Raw genomic sequence first — 21,934 nt, 5'->3', positions numbered from 1 at the left:
TGTGATTGTTTTGATTGATAATATAATTTTATTTTGGCGATATAAAGGGTTGGTCTCTTGAATTGTCGCTTTTGTGGCTAAGTTTTGTGCTTTTTATTTTGGCTTTTTCACTCCCTTGGAATCTAAACCTAATTCGGTCGTTTTTAAAATATAATTACTATACAGTGAAGTGACGTTAAAGCTTTGTAAAGATTATAAAGAAGAAAGATAGACTTTAATCTTGCTGGGATAGGAATAGGTATCACTGAAAAGATAGACTTTAATCTTGCTGGGATAGGACTATCACTGAAAAGTCCCTCTTTTGTCACGTGATTTTTTTTTTCCAACATCTGGAGTCAAACCCGGGTCCATCAGCTTCATGAACTCAGCAGAGACACCGTGTTTGCAGACCGAACAAAGGTAGGAAGTAAACAGACAGACCTGGGTCCGTCAGACAGTCTTGAGCCTGACTGGTGGAAAAATCTAGAGACCTGCCGTTCTTTCCGTAATAGACCCAGGTCTGTCAGACTGTTTGAGAGACCCAGGTCTCGTGCTTTTTCCGCCGCACTTTCCGTAATAGACCCAGGTCTGTCAGGCTGTCTGAGAGACCCAGGTCTCGTGCTTTTTCCGCCGCACTTTCCGTAATAGACCCAGGTCTGTCAGACTGTCTGAGAGACCCAGGTCCCGTGCTTTTTCCGCCGCACTTTCCGTAATAGACCCAGATCTGTCAGACTGTCTGAGTGCTTTTTCCGCCGCACTTTCCGTAATAGACCCAGGTCTGCTGAGGATTGAATCAATTCACTCTAGCCAATATTGGATATTGGAAAACCGAAATACACTGGTTCGAAACCACCATCATACACAACAGACCAATTTTTTTATCACATGACTTGGACTCGAACCACGAACATTCTGATCCGAAGTTCAGCGCTAACCATTGTATTCACCCATTAATCAATAGATCTTTTGTCCAATTTATTGTACCTATGTACCTACATCTGATGAGCGACTTGCACACTCAAATTTTTCTAGGGACCCCAAAATGAAGGTCTCTAGATCTAAAATCTAGATGGAGTTTGACTACAGTAGTTATGGTATCTCTTATCTATGTAGCGTTATCTTATCATTGTTTATCAGTGAAACAGCTGAGTCAGATTTGGAATGATAATATAACTTGACCCAGGACTTCTGATTAGATTCTTACAGAGTGAACTAGGAGTGTGTATATGTAGAGCGAGTCAGATCCTTAACTCCTTCAGTGATTCAGATCCTAATACTAGGTACATACTTCTTTTTCTTCGCCTTTTCCCGTGTACAGACGGGGTCAGCGTTTTTCGTCAGCCTCTCAATCAGCCCTAACTAGGCTTTGGGCTGACATTTGGTTTTGGCTACAAAGTTTACGAGTGGATGCCCTTTGCACTCAACCTTTGCTATTCCTGTAGCAAGGGAAATTCGTGTCTTGGAACTTGAACCCTTGATCCTTGATCTCGAAGGCCAGGTAGACACCGCGGTTGTACCCAAAAGTGGTCTATCGGCCTTAGAACTCTCGGTAAAAAGAAGGTTGGTAGTTATCCCTTTCTTTCGATAGGATGAATGAGTGAGCCATTGAAAATTAAAACTACAGTCGAATTGATCTCAAAAAAAAAAAAAAAAAAAAAAAAAAAAAAAAGCGGGCGGGCCGCCGCACTTTCCGTAATAGACCCAGGTCTGCCAGACTGTCTGAGAGACCCAGGTCTCGTGCTTTTTCCGCCGCACTTTCCGTAATAGACCCAGGTCTGCCAGACTGTCTGAGAGACCCAGGTCTCGTGCTTTTTCCGCCGCACTTTCCGTAATAGACCCAGGTCTGCCAGACTGTCTGAGAGACCCAGGTCTCGTGCTTTTTCCGCCGCACTTTCCGTAATAGACCCAGGTCTGCCAGACTGTCTGAGAGACCCAGGTCTCGTGCTTTTTCCGCCGCACTTTCCGTAATAGACCCAGGTCTGCCAGACTGTCTGAGAGACCCAGGTCTCGTGCTTTTTCCGCCGCACTTTCCGTAATAGACCCAGGTCTGCCAGACTGTCTGAGAGACCCAGGTCTCGTGCTTTTTCCGCCGCACTTTCCGTAATAGACCCAGGTCTGCCAGACTGTCTGAGAGACCCAGGTCTCGTGCTTTTTCCGCCGCACTTTCCGTAATAGACCCAGGTCTGCCAGACTGTCTGAGAGACCCAGGTCTCGTGCTTTTTCCGCCGCACTTTCCGTAATAGACCCAGGTCTGCCAGACTGTCTGAGAGACCCAGGTCTCGTGCTTTTTCCGCCGCACTTTCCGTAATAGACCCAGGTCTGCCAGACTGTCTGAGAGACCCAGGTCTCGTGCTTTTTCCGCCGCACTTTCCGTAATAGACCCAGGTCTGCCAGACTGTCTGAGAGACCCAGGTCTCGTGCTTTTTCCGCCGCACTTTCCGTAATAGACCCAGGTCTGCCAGACTGTCTGAGAGACCCAGGTCTCGTGCTTTTTCCGCCGCACTTTCCGTAATAGACCCAGGTCTGCCAGACTGTCTGAGAGACCCAGGTCTCGTGCTTTTTCCGCCGCACTTTCCGTAATAGACCCAGGTCTGCCAGACTGTCTGAGAGACCCAGGTCTCGTGCTTTTTCCGCCGCACTTTCCGTAATAGACCCAGGTCTGCCAGACTGTCTGAGAGACCCAGGTCTCGTGCTTTTTCCGCCGCACTTTCCGTAATAGACCCAGGTCTGCCAGACTGTCTGAGAGACCCAGGTCTCGTGCTTTTTCCGCCGCACTTTCCGTAATAGACCCAGGTCTGTCAGACTGTCTGAGAGACCCAGGTCTCGTGCTTTTTCCGCCGCACTTTCCGTAATAGACCCAGGTCTGCCAGACTGTCTGAGAGACCCAGGTCTCGTGCTTTTTCCGCCGCACTTTCCGTAATAGACCCAGGTCTGCCAGACTGTCTGAGAGACCCAGGTCTCGTGCTTTTTCCGCCGCACTTTCCGTAATAGACCCAGGTCTGCCAGACTGTCTGAGAGACCCAGGTCTCGTGCTTTTTCCGCCGCACTTTCCGTAATAGACCCAGGTCTGTCAGGCTGTCTGAGCATGAGTGGCGGGCAACCCTGTTTTGTCCACAACCAATAGCTTTTGTTCACAAGCACAACTAGCAGAACCACTTTTCTACCTGACCAATTTCCGAACATATTGTACGCAATTAATGAAACGTCGGGTAAATCACCAATTTTCTACCTGTCCTGTCCCCGAACACGCTGTACGCAATTAGCAAAACTCCGGGAATCAGTCAATAAAAAAATTATAGAACGCATAAAAACTGAGTAAAATATTCCATAACTTGTGATTGTGAGTTGTGAACAGTTTACACTTTACAGGTTCCTGAGGTTTTTACTGATAGAGAGGTTTTTTTTACTGATAGAGAGTAGAGAGAGAGAGAGTGTGTTTTAGGTCATTTTGTTTTCTTTATCAATGACTAATCGCTAGTCAGTCACGCCAGTATGACGGTGTACTGGACTTCGAATCCGGGGGTTGGTGGTTCAAGTCTGAGTCGAGTGCGAAAATTCTATGGTGGCTTTTCAACTTTTCACCAACTAGTCGAAGATTTCATTACCTATTGGGAGGCTCTCCCCCTGGTGGTGGGATTAGTAAGCATAGAATTCGGGATCATTAAGCAAAACTTGTACTTATATATTTAATTGGAATGACGCTACTAAATTTTTTATGGTCCTACTGGACCTCGAACCCTAGCCCCCAGGATTGCGAATCCAACGTTCTACTTCTGACTCTAACACCCATATTTATGAACAAAATGCTGGTTCTTAAGTTCGTGCTAAGCATAGTCTCAAGGCATTTGATTGGTCAATTTTGACTTGAGACTGATCTAAGAACGATCATTCTTGTTCATAAATTAATACGAGTGTAAGCCCGTTTGCATCTTAAAACTTCTCAGAAACATATTAAGGTAGAACGTAAGGTATGCATCTATAGTTCATCCAGATCAATGTAACAGCAATGAGTCATCAACCCAAAATGAAGGAACCAATCAGATTGCAGGACATCCTTACATTGTTGCAATTCAGGTAAAGGTCTATTTTTGATAAACTCTCTCTTCTAAAATGCAGAGGTAGCTCTAAGTTCAGAGGTTGGATTCCAGAACAGGTAAGGTGGATATCGCCTTACCTGACTTTGTTTCACTGTCGGAGGAAGCACTGTGCAATATACCTTCCCCTTTTAAAGATTCTCTACCATTGCACATGTGACATGTTTGGCAACAATGCCCATTTTTTTGCTGTCACATTGATCTGGACACACGATAGTTATTTTAGATAGGTGATTTAGACACATCCACCAAAAACGAAAAGTGTCTTTTTCTATATCTTTTTTTTTCTTCCTTCCTTTTGTTCTTTATTTCTCTCTCTCTCTCTCTCTCTCTCTCTCTCTCCCTCGGGGGGGTTTTTTTGTTTTTTTTTTTTTTTTTTTTTTTTTTTTTTTTTTTTTTTTTTTTTAAGAGGTTTGACAGAGGGAACTTTAACTGCTATGGTCTTATCGTCCCGAAATCGAGGAGAGAAGGAAGACAGGATAGGAGAAAGCCAGCCGTTCCGAGAACGAACATTATCCCATCAGGATAAAATCCGCCCCGGGCGGGAATCGAACCCGCGGCCTAGCGCTTACAAGGCAGACGCACTACCAACTAAACTAACTAGGCTGGCGGGGGAGAGAAAAAAGGTCCCCAAAGGAGGAGAAAGAGGGGCTTCATTACTGTAGGCAGGAGGGGGCGCATAGACTAGGTAGGAGGGGGGCGATATATGGCCTCATAGAGGGGAGAGATGCACTAGGAAGAGAAGAGATCAGGGCCGGATTACCCATAAGGCAGAATGGCAGACTGCCACGGGCCCCGCGCTTTTGGGGGCCCCACGCTTTGAGGACTTACACTAGATATTATGGGTTTTTTAAAAAAAAAAAAAAAAAAAGAATTTTTCATGAAAGATGTGCTCACAAACATTAAAACTTCAATGAACTGAAACGACAGAATATATTTTAATAACAAAACTCGTAGTCCGTACGTAATGATTGATACAAATGAATTAGGTAGGTATAGAAGTATTAGAAGTGTTTTCTAGTAGGGAGGGGGGTAGGTCCTGGGGGGGCCCGCGCCTTTGAAACTGCCCCGGGCCCCGCGGGGGGCTAATCCGGCCCTGGAAGAGATGCCCATACATCAGGCAGGTGGAAGGGCTTCTCATTGGAGGGGAGAGAGAGAGGGGTAGGCCATGTTGACTGCGAGCTGTTATCAGTAATCAGCTGATATGTAAACATGTGCAATCAGCATGGAATTGTACCTGCAACATATTGTATAGATGTATAGTATCAGTATTATGAATATAAGTAAGTAGTTGCTGTTTCAATACAACAACAAAATATAGGGTATGCCAAATACAAAATAAATTAGAAATGACAAGCTACAGGGTATGCCAAAAACAAAACAAATTAGAAATGACAAGCTTATAGGACGTACCAAAAATTGTTCAACATTATTTATCATTATCACAATATAACATTACCTGTATCGAAAATGAGTTTCAATACAGTAATTCATAGGTTTGATAGAGGGAACAATAATAACGGAGGCCTTATCGTTGCGAAATCAAGGAGCACAGGATAGGAGAAAGCCAGCCGTTCCGAGAACGAACCTTATATGTTTAGCCAGCCACTCACTATCAGGTAGATCTGATAGGCGGACCCGTGATGAGTAGAGAGCAGACACATACCGTGGGAACCTCTTTTGTTTAGTCATCCTGTATACAGATTGTAAAGGTACATGTATGTATTAATATGTATACGTGTTATATACAGGTGCATAATGCACTGGTATGTTGTCACACCTGACGAACACATTGGAATGCAATTTCTCATTATTAATTTTCATTGATATATGTACGTATTTTTGTTTTGATTGGTTTAGCAAAAATTGGAAATTTGACCTTGTTTATACTGCCAGTATAGGGCTGAAAAGACTTGTAAAGTCCATTATTGAAAGTCCCTTTTTATTTTGTGGTCAAACATGAAATGCTTTTATTCTTGTCACAAATGTCGTTTCTACAATCAATAGATACAACTACTCGCAAATTTGTATGACTTGATTTGGACTCGAACCACCAATCTTCTGATTTGACAGCACTAACCGGTTTTTGTTTATTGGTTTCATTTCCTGTGGTAGTATACTTAGAAATGAGCTCTTCCACCAGTTCCACCCAACCACTAGGGAAATGTAGGTTCCGTCCGCAGCTAAACGGTTTGTAAGAAAATTTCTCATACTTGCTAAAACTATGTGTTATCTAATGTCTATTTTCTGAAACTGTTATCTCAATATCTACTTCATCTTTTCTACTTTTATTCAAATTAATCCACTGTATATCTCTCCCAACACATTCCTTTGACGTTTGGTCACAAGCCAATATCTGCTATCTATTGAGTAAGAAGTAAAATCTATACTATGTCATGCTCGGAATTATGTATGCTGATATTGCTTCTCAATGTTGGAAAAAATCTACCATCATTGGAGGAAAAACGTTACACAAAAGTCCTTTCGGGGCGTGTAGCCCTGATCTAATGATCATGTAACGCCCATTGGGTGTTGAACATCTCTGGCAAACATCTCTTCCTTGACTTGAAAATGGCGGATGAAGTTGATGAAAGCTGCTAACACAACAACAACGGCAACCACCACCACCACCAACAGCGGCAAACAGCAACCAAAATTTTGTCAACATCCATTTATTCCAACATCCATCTATTCATTTTAGGGTTTTATCTTTAAGAACCTATTTATATTGTCTATTATGTAATTGTAAACCTTAAAATAATAAAAAAAGCACAAATATATTATTATTATTATTATTATTATTATTATTATTATTATTATTATTATTCCATCTTTTCTTTCGCCTCTGCCCATGTTTCAGAACCCAAACTTTAGAATCAAAACAATAAATAATTTAACCCTTTCCGTTTGCTCCCGTTCTTTCTTAATAGAATAGAATAGAATTTTATTGATCATGAAAATACATATAAATTGTACATGGATCAACGTTAAACAATGAGTGAATTTAACCCATGCTATCTATTGAGTAAGAAGTAAAATCTATACTATGTCATGCTCGGAATTATGTATGCTGATATTGCTTCTCAATGTTGGAAAAAAAATCTACTATCATTGAAGGAAAAACGTTACACAAAAGTTCTTTTGGGGCTCCCTTGTAGCCCTGATCTAATGATCATGTAACGCCCATTGGGTGTTGAACGTCTCTGGCAAACATCTCTTCCTTGACTTGAAAATGGCGGATGAAGTTGATGAAAGCTGCTACCACAACAACAACAACAACAACAACAACAACAACAACAACGGCAACCATCACCAACAACGGCAAACAACAACCAAAATTTTGTCAACATCCATTTATTCCATCTTTTCTTTCGCCTCTGCCCGTGTTTCAGAACCCAAACTTTTGAATCAAAACAATAAATAATTTAACCCTTTCCGTTTCTTGTTAACATCCATTTAACCCTTTTCTGTCCTTCCCGCTCTTGTTTCAGAACTCACACGCCACGCTCAGCAATATCGGGAGCATCCCTACGCTCCAATAAATCCTCGACCTCGCCGGAAGTCGAACTAGTAGACTCTGCACTAGGAGGCGTCGGTACGCCGCGACCTTCACGGGTAAGTACGACGTCCTTGGTCAAGGTCATTTGGTTCTAGGAGGTCAAGGTCATTTGACCTAGGAGGAAAGCTAACGGAGTAACGGGTCTCTTTCTTCTTCATCATCTTCCTCGCCTTTGCCAGCCTAGTTAGCCTTGGTTGATAGCACGTCTGCCTTGTAAGCGCTAGGCCACGGGTTCGATTTTATCCTGTACGGATAAGGTTCTTTCTCGGAGCGACTGGTTTTCTCCTATCCTGTCTTCCTTCTCTCGTTGATTTCGGGACGATAAGACCTTAGCCGTTACAGTCCCCTCTATCAAACTAAACATCTCGAAAAAATAATTATAATCTATTCTATGTTCACTTTCAGACTCAACCAGCAAAGACTGCCGTCGAACCCTCTTCGGCGTCCAAATCGAGAAGAGCCACACAGGTCACCCGAAACGTCGCCAAACCCGTAGCCGTCACCAAAAAGAAGAAGGCGGCCAAAACCGGTTCCATCGCACCACTTAAAACCACCACCGGTTCAAACGCTGACAACGCGTGCAACGCTTCAAGCGGAAAATCCAAGAAGCTAAACCCCACCAAACAAGAAGCTACTCAAGCCCAGTCTAGCGGGAAAGCGAAGAAACTTTCTCCCGCCCAAGCTACAGCGAATCAAGCGCTAGCGACTCAGGCGCTATCTAGCGGGAAAGCGAAGAAACAATCCCCCGCCCAAACTACAGAAGCGCAATCTAGCTCGAAAACTACTCAGGCGCTTCCTAGCGGGAAATCCAAGAAACTATCCCCTGTCGCCCAAGCGAATACCGCGACACTCGCGCTATCTACTGGTCGACGCAAGAAGGCCGCGACAGTAGACGCGACAGTTGAGAGTATCGGCGACAGAGTAACGCGGCGACGGTCCGTGTCTAACGCATCCAGCGTCACTTCGACCCCAGGTATGTCAGCCTATTGTTATAAAATTCCATTTTATTGGAACATTTACATAGAAAGCATATACAAGATAACGACAACATAAACAAAATAAATGAAATTATGAGTTTTTTGTTTTTACAAAATACATATTCCAATTAATGGGCGGGAATTATGCCTGAGGCAGTCTTCTATCCAATCCCTAGTTAGTTTAGCTTGGAATAAAAGTTATTTTGCCTTCCCTCAGCCAGACAGAAAAATTAAAAAATAAATAATAATAATAATAATCCTTGATAAAAATAGATAATTTCGTGTTGAAAATCATATTATTCCTTTTATTTTCTGTAGGCGGCTCTCGCAAGCGGAAAAACGCATCACCAGCCACCACCAGCTCGGCCACCTCTACATCTAAGAAGCGCGGCCGACCCAAGAAGCGGCCGTACTCAGCCTCCTCAGCCTCGCACACCGGCCGCAAGATAGAGGAAGGCACTAGTACCCCTTCGCCAGGTGAGGCTCCTCCCTTTCCACTCTTTTTGTTTTCATATTTACATTCCTTATACTCATTTTTTGAGTTTAACCTAACCCTATAAGTTCCTTTTTACAGGAATTTTCCATTGAAGTGACTTCTGACCAAGTACTTACCCCTATTTCAGGAAGGCACTAGTACCCCTTCGCCAGGTGAGGCTCCTCCCTTTCCACTCTTTTTGTTTTCATATTTACATTCCTTATACTCATTTTTACTTTCCTTATCCTATAGGAAGGAAAGTAATGTAATCGGGTCAAATTTTCGATGGTCAAATTTTAGTGCCAAAACACGTTTTGAGGTCCCTAGAGCCTAAATCCAAAGTTTCAGCCATTGGTCCGTGTGTGTGTCTGTCTGTCCGTCTGTAAACAAAATATCTCGAGTTGCGAACTTTATCCTAAACAGATAAGGTTCGTTCTCGGAACGGCTGGCTTTCTCCTATCCTGTCTTCCTTCTCTCTTCCATTTCGGGACAATAAGACCTTAGTGGTTACAGTTCCCATTGTAAAATCTCTATTAAAAAATGGACTGCCTAGTGTAGACATAAAATTGGGCAAAATGGCCCCAAACATGACGTGATTAGTTCATTTATTACCTACCTAACGGGTTTCATATTTTATTCTAAACAGATAAGGTTTCAGTTTGTTCTTGGAACGGCTGGCTTTTTCCTCTCCTGTCTTCCTTCTCTCTTCGATTTCGGGACGATAAGGTCTTGGTAGTTGAAGTTTCCTCTATCAAACCTCTTCTTATACCGACATTTATTCGTATGAGTAGGGCCATCGGCTATTTAAGAAACCCTATGTAATAATAATAATAATGGGAAAAAAATGGACCGATTGCAATATTTTCTCATTACCTTGTATAGGTTCCCTATACGTAAGGGTAATAGAAAGTAAAAAAAAAAAAAAAAAACATTGTTAAAAAAATTATTTTTAATTGACCTTCAAGGCAATGAACTTGCATAGTCTTCTAGGTGCTATTGAATTAAACAATTTATAGCTCTTTTTCACACATTCTCTATCACACCCTCCTCTGAAATTTATTCCAACTCAAAAGAACACCTAATCAATAGCTTTACAGGCCGTAGAATCAATAAATCTTCAGTCAGCTCTTTGTTTGAATTAATCCCGTGTATTGGGTAATTTTTTGCACAAAGGCAGTGTGTCAGTGTCAATAATTACAGTAAGGCTTTCTAGTTTTTTTGTGCCTTTTACAAAAGAATTAAATAGATCATCCACTTTTATCGAAAAAAAAGTCACCTGTTAGGAGTTTCTCCTTTGAATTGGGAATTTTTAGACTCGTTTAAAAAGAAATAGAGGATTAGTGAAATTTCAATGTCGTTCCTTGGAATTTGAATTCCTCTTTGATCGATCTGATACTCTTGGTGTAATCCTTTTTGAACAGGACTCACAATTCTCCAAAGTCTAGCAAGTCTCGTAGATGAAGCATCTTGGGCTTGAACCCAAGATGAAGCATCTTGGGCTTGAACTTTTGGGGCAGTTGCCCCTACATCTAATGCTGGGTCCAGACTTGTGCAATGCAACGTGCAAAGCAACGTGCAAAGCATTTGCATTGCACGTTGCACGTAAAATCAAATCTGACGAATGCGAACGTTTTTCATGTATCCGAGAATTTTTGTACCGATACTCAACTAGTAATGGCCTATAGTAGGTACATCATGTGCATTACATTGCACGATGCTTTGCAAACACGTCCAAACTAGTGCAACGCACATCAAAGACATTCGCCAGAAAACCGCCAACCTCTCGGATACCCACAAACGTTTGCTGCAATGTTCAAAAAACTTTGCTGCAACTTTCTCAAACACGTCCAAACTAACGAATTTCATTGCATTGCACAAGTCTGGACCCACCATTATAATAATTATACCCCTCTAATAACCTCCCTCTTTTCCTCCCCTTCAGCCGCAGATCGTCGTCCCGAGGGGGTGGTGGGGTAGGCGGCGGGGGGCACCACAACTCTGGCAGCGCCGCCGCAGCTGCGGCAACATCGGGAGGCGGCCAGGGCGGCAAGGCGGCAACACTGTACGGGGCGCCGGGCGGCGGCAAGGCGGCAACACTGTACGCGCAGTCCGGGATGAGCGCGGGGGAAACGCAGGGAGGTAGTGTGGCGGGTGAAGAGGATAAGAACGCGGGCGCGCAAGGTAAGATTATTGTTTCTTTGGAAAACCTCTTTTTATTTTTTTAGCTCTTTTTCGCTATTGGCACCTCTTTTAGCTTAGGAAAAATGCATCTGTAGGTATATGTTAAAATAAATAAATTACCTATTAAAATAAATAAATAAATTACCTATTAAAATAAATAAATAAGTAGATAAAAAAAAGTCCTTTTTTTGAAGAGCTTTGATAGAGGGAACAGTAACAACAAAATTCTCATCGTCCCGAAAGCGAAGAGAGAAGAAAGATAGGATAGGAGAAACCTACCCGTTTCGAGAACGAACCCTCTGCGGGAATCGAACCCGCGACCTTACGCTTTCAAGGCAAGCGCGCTACCTTCCTAACATCATCTATCTTGGTCTGACGATCATACCTTGAGTGATATCGTCGAAAGCTCACCAATTGAAAACCTTTGCAATTGTATTTGTCTTGATATAAATATTATTTATTTGTATCTGAATTATTATTTATTTGTAAAACTTACGAGCTCGCTTTTTTCTCTCTCAATAATCTCAGGTTGTTGCCTTTCTCGACGCTTTCAAGGCAAGCGCGCTACCTTCCTAACATCATCTATCTTGGTCTGACGATCATACCTTGAGTGATATCGTCGAAAGCTCACCAATTGAAAACCTTTGCAATTGTATTTGTCTTGATATAAATATTTTATGTGAACTATTATTTATTTGTAAAACTTACGAGCTCGCTTTTTTTCTCTCAATAATCTCAGGTTGTTGCCTTTTTCCTGCAGGTTCAACTAGTACATCAGGGGCAGCATCAGGCACGGCCTCGACATCGCTTCTATCAGGCGTGGCGAGTTCAAGTTCCGGCCCTTCTCATGCACCAGGGGCGGCCCTAGACTCTGAGAGTGAAGACAGTGAGGTGGGGCGACTACAGGCCCTGCTGGAAGCGAGGGGCCTGCCGCCCCACCTGTTTGGCGCCCTGGGGCCCCGCGTGCAGCATCTGTTGCATAGGAGTATGGGCGCTAGTTCAAGTGAGTATTTTTCGTAACACCAACAACAACAACAACAACAACACCAACAACAAAAACAACAACAACAACAACAACACCAACAACAACACCAACAACAACAACAACACCAACAACAACAACAACAACAACACCAACAACAACAACAACAACAACACCAACAACAACAACAACAACAACACCAACAACAACAACAACAACAACACCAACAACAACAACAACAACAACACCAACAACAACAACAACAACAACACCAACAACAACAACAACAACAACACCAACAACAACAACAACAACAACACCAACAACAACAACAACAACAACACCAACAACAACAACAACAACAACACCAACAACAACAACAACAACAACACCAACAACAACAACAACAACAACACCAACAACAACAACAACAACAACAACACCACCAACAACAACAACACCAACAACAACAACATCACCAACAACTAATTGAATCTCTTCCATAATTTCAGCGGCCACCAAAGCCCAACAGCTGCTCGTCTCTCTGCAAGCCATCGGGGACGAAGATCAACAACTGCAGGCGGTGGTCGAAATGTGTCAGATGTTGGTCATGGGAAACGAGGACACCCTGACTGGATTTCCTGTGAAACAAGTAGTTCCGGCCCTGATCACACTGCTGTCTATGGATCATAACTTTGACATGGTAAGTTCCGTCCGTGCCTGTATAAGAAAAAATCCAAAATAAATAAAATTAAGACCTTGTAAGCGCTAGGCCGCGTGTTTGATTCCCGCCCGGGGCGAACTTTATCCTAAACAGATAAGGTTCGTTCTCGGAACGGCTGGCTTTCTCCTATCCTGTCTTCCTTCTCTCTTCGCTTTCGGGACAATAAGACCTTAGCGGTTACAGTTCCCATTGTAAAATCTCTATTAAAAAAATGGACTGCTTAGTGTAGACATAAAATTGGGCAAAATGGCCCCAAACATGACGTGATTAGTTCATTTATTACCTACCTAACGGGTTTCATATTTTATTCTAAACAGATAAGGTTTCAGTTTGTTCTTGGAACGGCTGGCTTTTTCCTCTCCTGTCTTCCTGCTCTCTTCGATTTTGGGACCATAAGGTCTTGGTAGTTGAAGTTTCCTCTATCAAACCTCTTCTTATACCGACATCTATTCGTATGAGTAGGGCCATCGGCTATTTAAGAAACCCTATGTAATAATAATAATAATGGGAAAAAAATGGACCGATTGCAATATTTTCTCATTACCTTGTATAGGTTCCCTATACGTAAGGGTAGTAGAAAGTAAAAAATAAATTTAAAAAAAAAAACATTGTTAAAAAAAATATATATATTTAATTGACCCTCAAGGCAATGAACTTACATAGTCTTCTACACTTGCAACAAATATTTTAAACCCATTCACTCCTTCTACACCACTTAACCCATTCCTTCCCCGCTGTCCACAGATGAACAACGCGTGTCGCGCGCTTACCTACATGATGGAGGCTCTGCCCCGCAGCTCTGCCGTCGTTCTCGATGCCGTTCCCACTTTTCTCGAGAAGTTACAAGTCATCCAATGTATGGATGTAGCAGAACAGTCTCTAACTGCCCTGGAGATGTTATCCCGCCGTCACAGCAAGGCTATACTACAAGCGGTGAGTGACTTACCAATGTCATCCAATTGATATCAAAGAGACTACTAACCGCAGAAACATTAACAAAGGAATTAAAATTTCCTTTTTATGCTGAACATCTGTGCCAAATGGAGCAGTTGCAAATGGGTAAAAATTGTTAATAAAAGGTCGATTCCTACGTAAAAAGTTGTGAAAAATCCAAATCTGAGGTCAAAACTCCGAAAAAGTAACTTTAAAAGATCGAAAATTCAATTTTTAATTGCCGTTCTAATGAAAAAGTTCAAAGAGTTGTGACGTCAGACTTAACCTAAAAATGCGCAGAAACGCTTGCGCACAAACAAACGAAGCGGGAGTCATAAATTATGACGTCATCACCTACGGGACCGTATGTCGTGACGTCAAAGTTCACGATTTACCGGTATTTTTTTAAATCAATTTATCTCGGGCTCTAGAAGTCGTAGAAGAAAAAGAAAAATTCCGTTGGTCCTCATTTTTCCTGCTCTATGACTTTGGAATATCACCCAAGTAAGCGCAACTGATCTATTTCACGAAAATCGGACAAACCGTTCGAGAGTTATGGCGAAATAAAACAGACATGTACCGACTAGACCTAGACGAACTAAAAATGCAAAATCGTCAAGTAAAACTTGAAATTCTCTTCGTTCGTTCAATAAGCATAAACAACCTCCTTTCACTTTACTAAGCTTCAGCTCCCATGGCGTAGTGGTCACTGCGCTCGCCTTGCACGCGGGAGACCCGGGTTCGATTCCCGGCGGGGGCAAGACCTTTTCCCATGTTCAGATGGGTGTCGTCGGCCTCTCAATCAGCTTTAGAGTGATCGCTTTGAGGCCAACTGGTTTTGGGTAAACAAACTTTTCCGAGTGGGATGCCCTTCGCACTCAACCTTCGCTATTGATATAGCGTTACATGTGTCTGTTGTTACATGAATATCACATGTTACCATGTATTAATCATCATGTTTCAATTTGTGCCAGGTACTTTCATCACCGTGTTACGAATGCTATCCACTCTATGTTGTCATTGTTCCGACCTGGCTCTCACTCTGCTGAAATTGAACATAGCGGACACTCTCAGCTATCTACTTACCTCGTCACCTACCCAGAGTACTACACAGGTAATGAAATGAAAGTTCTTATTCTTAGCTGGCACCATGTAAGAAAAGTTTAAAAAAGGAAAGGAATTTCAACTGTGTTAAGCATACTTACATAACACTATACCTCGATAAAATTTATGACTTGACTTGGAATCGAACCATTAAACTCCAGGTTCTAACTCCACCATGCCAACCACTGCAGCATAGATGTTGGAGATTAGTTTGAAGTGTATAGGTCTCTGGTACTGATGGTACAGTGCTTCTTATTACCTAATAAATTAAATTAAATGAATTAAATTAAACTTCTTCTTCTTCTTCTTCTTCTTCTAGTTTTAAATTATTTTGGAGTTTTTGCTTCCTCTTTCTTTAGGTTTATAGCTTTTTTGTTTTTGATTAATCATCCTTAATTATTCAGTACTTACCTGACTACAAATGTACTTAAGTAATGTGTACTTCCAACTCTGATTCTGACCCAAACTCGCCTCGTCTAATAGAATTTTTGGAATCATGTTTTGAATCCGATGTCAATCGATATCGATCGACCTCAGTCGATTGTGGTGTAGATGCACCGCAATAATCGATCAAGACTCTTAACTTTTAGAAGCTGGTTTATTCTAGAGACCAGTGCTTCTCAAAAACTGTGTGCCGCTGGCCCGCTGCACAATAATTTGCCGCGAGGAAACTGTGTGCCGCTGCACACTAATTTGCCGCGAGGTCGTCTTAGGTGTGCCGCGAGATTTTGTATACTATCTACATATACCTGCCATACTTAACCTGCGGCCCGCTAACCTTTTCAGTGTAACGTCTTTATTTAACCCCCAAACCACACACAATGGAGGAGTTGCAATTGGGAAAATATTATTAATAAATGGTCGATTCCTATGTAAAAATTTGGGAAGAATCCGAATCTGAGGTCAAAACTCGGAATAAAAGGTCGATTCCTACGTAAAAAGTTGTGAAAAATCCAAATCTGAAGTCAAAACTCCGAAAAAGTAACTTTAAAAGGTCGAAAATTTAATTTTTAATTGCCGTTCTAATTAAAAAGTTCAAAGAGTTGTGACGTCAGACTTAACGTCAAAATGCGCAGAAACGCTTGCGCACAAACAAACGAATCGGGAGTCATGAATTATGACGTCATCGCCTACGGGAGCGTATGCCGTGACGTCAAAGTTCACGATGACTGTATTTTTTAAATCGATTTATCTCGGGATCTAGAAGTCGTAGAAGAAAAAGAAAAATTCCGTTGGTCTTCATTTTTCCTGCTCTATGACTTTGAAACATCACCCAAGTAAGCGCAACTGATCTATTGATGCTAGGTGGTACGCCAAAAGAACATTGAGGTGTCAGGTGGTACTCGAAATTTTGGGAACTGCTCTTCTATACTATCTTCTCTACAATGTTCTCGTTCTGTCGATTCCAATAGACTTATATCAGTTAGATCTTGGACTAGGTGTAGATTAGGAATCGTCTATCTCTCTGTGTGTGTCTTGTTTATATTATGTACTAGCAGTTCTGAAATTCCTCCCGCGCTAACTGCTTGAGCCACTGAGGTTGGTTCGTTTTGTTATTTCATAAAACCTATAAAAAAATAGGTAACCTACTTACTTGAATATAAAAAAATCTCAAAGTTTCAAATTCTAGTTTTGTTATTCCATAAAACCCATATAGGTAAAAACAATATACCGAGGGGTTGGGTAAGGTAGGGGGGGCGTGAAAAATGAGAATATGCCCAAAGGGGGCACCATGCAAAAAAGTTTGAGAACCACTGTCCTACCTATTTATTCTTCTTTTTATATTCTGTTATTTCTTCTTCCTTCCCTCCTTCTATTCTCCTATTTCTTCTTCTCATGTTTCGGATTTCCGAAATCCTGCGATAATCCAGGTAGGAAAATATCGGAACGCACAAACCAAAGGGAACATTGCCAGCCTAGTTAGCTTGGTAAGTATGAGCTTCTGCCTTGTAAGCGCTAGGCCACGGGTTCGATTCCCGCTAGGGGCGGATTTTATCCTGAACAGATAATAGTGCTTTTTTATACTGCTCGCATAGGACTGACAAGCTTATATTATGTACTAGTATCAAATCGTCTCTCATATACTTTGTTGGTACTACCTACCTAATCGGAATACAGATGTCTCTATCGGCTTGTAAGTAATGATGCATTCGCTGAGTCCCCTATAGTTTAGGGCTATAGGGCCTAAGACCTGCTCTATTATGACATTATTTATGACTTATGACATAACCTTGATAATGAACATACAAATCAAGCGACTGGAGACAAAATATTAACTAAAAAAGGAATTTTAATTGTGTTAAGCATAAATGCTTGCCACAAATTTCGTTCCCCGCTTAATGCACTACGCTAAATTTTATATGACTTGACTTGGACTCGAACCACCAACCTCCAGATCCGAAGTCCACCGCGCTAACCACTGCACCACTGAAATTTGTCAAAATATTGACTAGACGGATAGACAATCACCTAACAGAACACTAAAGTTAAGCAACGTGTAGCGTGGTTTATGACCAGACAAGTTTGTTGATAATGAACATACAAACCAAGTGACTCGAGACAAAATATTCGAACAAAATGAGTTCGAAGTTTTAACTCCACGATTTTTCCATTTGTCTGTTTGTCCTTTTGTCTGTTTGTGTGACCGTAACTCTCGAACACTTTGTCCGATTTGCATGAAATTTGGCAAACATGAGAAAAGAACAGGTCAAGTTCAATTACATTTTGTCATTCGTAGAATCGTAAAAGCTCTTTATGACTAATTTTTTTATGATATGACTTGGACTCGAACCACGAACATTCTGATCCGAAGTTCAGCGCTAACCATTGTATCCACCCATTAATCAATAGATCTTTTGTCCAATAATAAATAAAAGTACCTACATCTGATGAGGGACTTGCACACTCAAATTTTTCTAGGGACCCCTAGAATCTAGATGGAGTTTAACTACAGTAGGTATAGTTATCGTATCTCTTATCTATGTAGCGTTATCTTATCATTGTTTATCAGTGAAACAGCTGAGTCAGATTTGGAATGATAATATAACTTGACCCAGGACTTCTGATTAGATTCTTACACAGTGAACTAGGAGTGTGTATATGTAGAGTGAGTTATGAAAAGAACTACTCTTTTCAGTGAACTACTCAGTGAGCGAGTCAGATCCTTAACTCCTTCAGTGATTCAGATCCTAATACTACGTACATACTTCTTTTTCTTCGCCTTTTCCCGTGTACAGACGGGGTCGGCGTTTTTCGTCAGCCTCTCAATCAGCCCTAACTAGGCTTTGGGCTGATATTATTTTGGTTTTGGCTACAAATTTTACGAGTGGATGCCCTTTACACTCAACCTTTGCTATTCCTATAGCGAGGGAAAATCGTGTCTTGGAACTTGAACCCTTGATCCTTGATCTCGAAGGCCAGGTAGACACCGCGGGTGTACCCAAAAGTGGTCTATCGGCCTTAGAACTCTCGGTAAAAAGAAGGAAGGTAGGTAGTTATCCCTTTCTTTCGATAGGATGAATGAGTGAGCCAGTTTCATAAAGGGCTGTATTATTGTTTATGACTCCATTGAAAATTAAAACTACAGTCTGATTGATCTCAAAAAAAAAAAAAAAAAAAAAAAAAAAAAAAAAAAAAAAGCGGCCGTGACGAACCTTTAACCCAATCTTTTTTTTTTACTTTTTTTACTTTGGACAAAGTATAAAAGTATGAATCATAGGTCCCAAAAGTATGAATCATAGGTCCCATCTTTTCTAAACTCGATCTAAAAACCCGTTCTAATTCTGAACAGGGTGAAAGGCCATTTCGGGGATATTTGTGGTACCTACCTACCTACCTGCCTGACCCTTTGGTCTTCTTTCACTTTGGCTTCCTGACCCTTTGGTGCTATTTGTAAAACCTCAAGTTAATTTCTGGTTCCTGGTAATTAGGGTAATTTTGGTCGCAGGAAGCGCTCAGTTGTTCAAAGGCTCTCGTTCGATACTGATCTTGACATTTTTATTTGTATTTTCTAATAATATTTTTTTTTTTTTTCTTTCTTAATTTCGGTGTTTTTTTTTTAGTGGTTTTTGTGATTGTTTTGATTGATAATATAATTTTATTTTGGCGATATAAAGGGTTGGTCTCTTGAATTGTCGCTTTTGTGGCCAAGTTTTGTGCTTTTTATTTTGGCTTTTTCACTCCCTTGGAACCTAATTCGGTCGTTTGTAAAATATAATTACTATACAGTGAAGTGACGTTAGAGCTCTGTAAAGATTATAAAGAAGAAGGATAGACTTTAATCTTGCTGGGATAGGAATAGGTATCACTGAAAAGTCCCTCTTTTGTCACGTGATTTTTTTTCTCCAACGTCTGGAGTCGAACCCGGGTCCATCAGCTTCATGAACTCAGCGGAGACACCGTGTTTGCAGACCGAACAAAGGTAGGAAGCAAACAGACCAGGGTCCGTCAGACAGTCTTGAGCCTGACTGGCGGGAAAATCTAGAGACCTGCGTCTGAGAGACCCAGGTCTCGTGCTTTTTCCGCCGCACTTTCCGTAATAGACCCAGGTCTGTCAGGCTGTCTGAGCATGAGTGGCGGGCAACCCTGTTTTGTCCACAACCAATAGCTTTTGTTCACAAGCACAAACTAGCAGTACCACTTTTCTACCTGACCAATTTCCGAACACATTGTACGCAATTAATGAAACGTCGGGCAAATCATCAATTTTCTACCTGTCCTGTCCCCGAACACGCTGTACGCAATTAGCAAAACTCCGGGAATCAGCCAATAAAAAAATTATAGAACGCATAAAAACTGAGTAAAATATTCCATAACTTGTGATTGTGAGTTGTGAACAGTTTACACTTTACAGGTTCCTGAGGTTTTTACTGATAGAGAGGTTTTTTTTGTACTGATAGAGTGTAGAGAGAGAGTGTGTTTTAGGTCATTTTGTTTTCTTTATCAATGACTAATCGCTAGTCAGTTGGTCAGTCACGCCAGTATGACGGTGTACTGGACTTCGAATCCGGAGGTTGATGGTTCGAGTCTGAGACGAGTGAGAAAATTCTATGGTGGCTTTTCAACTTTTCACCAACTAGTCGGAGATTTCATTACCTATTGGGAGACTTTCCCCCTGGTGGTGGGATTGATTAGTAAGCAGAGAATTCGGGATCATTAAGCAAAACTTGTACTTATATATTTAATTGGAATGTAAATGTAAATGCAGTTTCTTTGTGTTATTATATAACAACTTTGGTGCTCACTGCAGCATTGTAGGATTTTTCCCAATATCTCAATAATCCTAACATCCAATGTTTACCTACCGTGCTGGCACCGGTCGCTATGCGCATTTATATGTCATAGCTATTCATTTTCCTCACGAGGCGTTACCTACCATGCTGGCACCGGTCGCTATGCGCATTTATATGTCATAGCTACTCATTTTCCTCACGAGGCTGAGTGTGGGCCATTGTTCATACAACATTTGGACTGGCACCGGTCGCTATGCGCATTTACATGTCATAGCTACTCATTTTCCTCACGAGGCTGAGTGGGCCCCACGCAATAGCCAGTCACGGAATCAATCCTTTGCTTGATACAAATTTCTTGACCCCGCCGGGAATCGAACCCGGGTCTCCCGCGTGCAAGGCGAGTGCAGTGACCACTACGTCATGGGAGCTGACCATCATTAAGCAAAACTTGTACTTATATATTCAATTGGAATGACGCTACTAAATTTTTATGGTCCTGCTGGACCTCGAACCCTAGCCCCCAGGATTGCGAATCTAACGTTCTACTTCTGACTCTAAGCTCGTTTGCATCTTGAAACTTCACTGAAACATATTAAGGTAGAACGTAAGGTATGTACCTACAGAACACTCAAATAAGCATCATTCAATAGGATAAGGAAAGTCGTGTGATGTTCACACCAGATTTTTTGAGTTTAACCTAACCCTATAAGTTCCTTTTTACAGGAATTTTCCATTGACGTGACTTCTGACCAAGTACCCCGATTTCTTATTGTTTTGCAGCTAAGAAGGCTCGAGTTCTCACCGTGGGCGGTACGATCTCCGCCTCCACCCCAACCTCCACCCCGGGTGCAACCACCCTCCAGGGGGCACCTAACCCCTCCCAGCCAGGGGCACCTAACGCCTCGTCCCAGGGGTCCAGCAGCACCCAACAGGGGGCTAGTAACAGTCAGGGAGCACCTAGCTCCTCCCAGGGGCCAGTCAGTACCCACCAGGGGGCAGTTGGTTCTAGTAGTCAGCCAGCAGGGAGCGAACCCCTCCCAGCCAGGGGCACCTAACGCCTCGTCCCAGGGGTCCAGCAGCACCCAACAGGGGACTAGTAACAGTCAGGGAGCACCTAACTCCTCCCAGGGGCCAGTCAGTACCCTCCAGGGGGCAGTTGGTTCTAGTAGTCAGCCAGCAGGGAGCACCACATCCGTGTCTCTACTTCGTCGCAGTTCCCGCTGTAAACTAACAACGGGGTCTTGCGCCAGCACAAGGTAACTTACCTAAAAACAATTAGACAGTGGTTTTTTTTTAGAAAAAAAAAGAATTTTTACGTTTATTTTTAATAGATGTTTTAAATTGTTTTTTTGGACATTTCTCGGAAACGAAGCCGAAGTTAGGAAAATGATCCACAGAACCTTGTTGGGAATGATGAGATCTTTGTAGCGTGATCCGTTGTCAGTGTTTTTCTGGCGCACCCTGTGTAAAACCTTGTTTTAAAAAGAAAAAAAAAAACTTTGAACGCCCGATATTAATGGGCTCCTTCCTTCCATGTCTTATAGGTAATTGAATGGGTAAAAGGCAGAGCCGACTAAGTCCAAAAATTGACTTTCTGAGTCATCTGTATCGTTGGAAAATCCTTACATTGTTGCAATTGAGGTAAAGGTCTATTTTTGATAAACTCTCTCTTCTAAAATGCAGAGGTAGCTCTAG

General features: G+C 42.0%; 1 protein-coding gene across 1 annotated transcript in view; it reads left to right on the top strand.

The window, feature by feature from the left end:
- Nucleotides 1-7,305: 7,305 nt before the first annotated feature.
- Nucleotides 7,306-21,934, top strand: part of LOC103519942 (E3 ubiquitin-protein ligase TRIP12) — a gene marked incomplete at its 3' end in the record, with an annotated part of 30,796 nt that continues 16,167 nt past the window's right edge. Inside the window, exons 1-9 of the mRNA XM_008485032.2 lie at nucleotides 7,306-7,394; nucleotides 7,565-7,688; nucleotides 8,038-8,605; nucleotides 8,928-9,086; nucleotides 10,158-10,239; nucleotides 11,027-11,265; nucleotides 12,026-12,268; nucleotides 12,760-12,950; nucleotides 13,716-13,904. Of these exons, the coding sequence (XP_008483254.2) occupies nucleotides 7,306-7,394; nucleotides 7,565-7,688; nucleotides 8,038-8,605; nucleotides 8,928-9,086; nucleotides 10,158-10,239; nucleotides 11,027-11,265; nucleotides 12,026-12,268; nucleotides 12,760-12,950; nucleotides 13,716-13,904 (1,884 nt within the window). The remainder of the gene's footprint in view (nucleotides 7,395-7,564; nucleotides 7,689-8,037; nucleotides 8,606-8,927; nucleotides 9,087-10,157; nucleotides 10,240-11,026; nucleotides 11,266-12,025; nucleotides 12,269-12,759; nucleotides 12,951-13,715; nucleotides 13,905-21,934) is intronic.

This window comes from Diaphorina citri, unplaced genomic scaffold (assembly GCF_000475195.1).
Source record: "Diaphorina citri unplaced genomic scaffold, Diaci psyllid genome assembly version 1.1 scaffold3058, whole genome shotgun sequence".
NCBI classification, from domain to species: domain Eukaryota; kingdom Metazoa; phylum Arthropoda; class Insecta; order Hemiptera; family Psyllidae; genus Diaphorina; species Diaphorina citri.
This window is presented reverse-complemented; position numbering and strand designations above follow the sequence as displayed.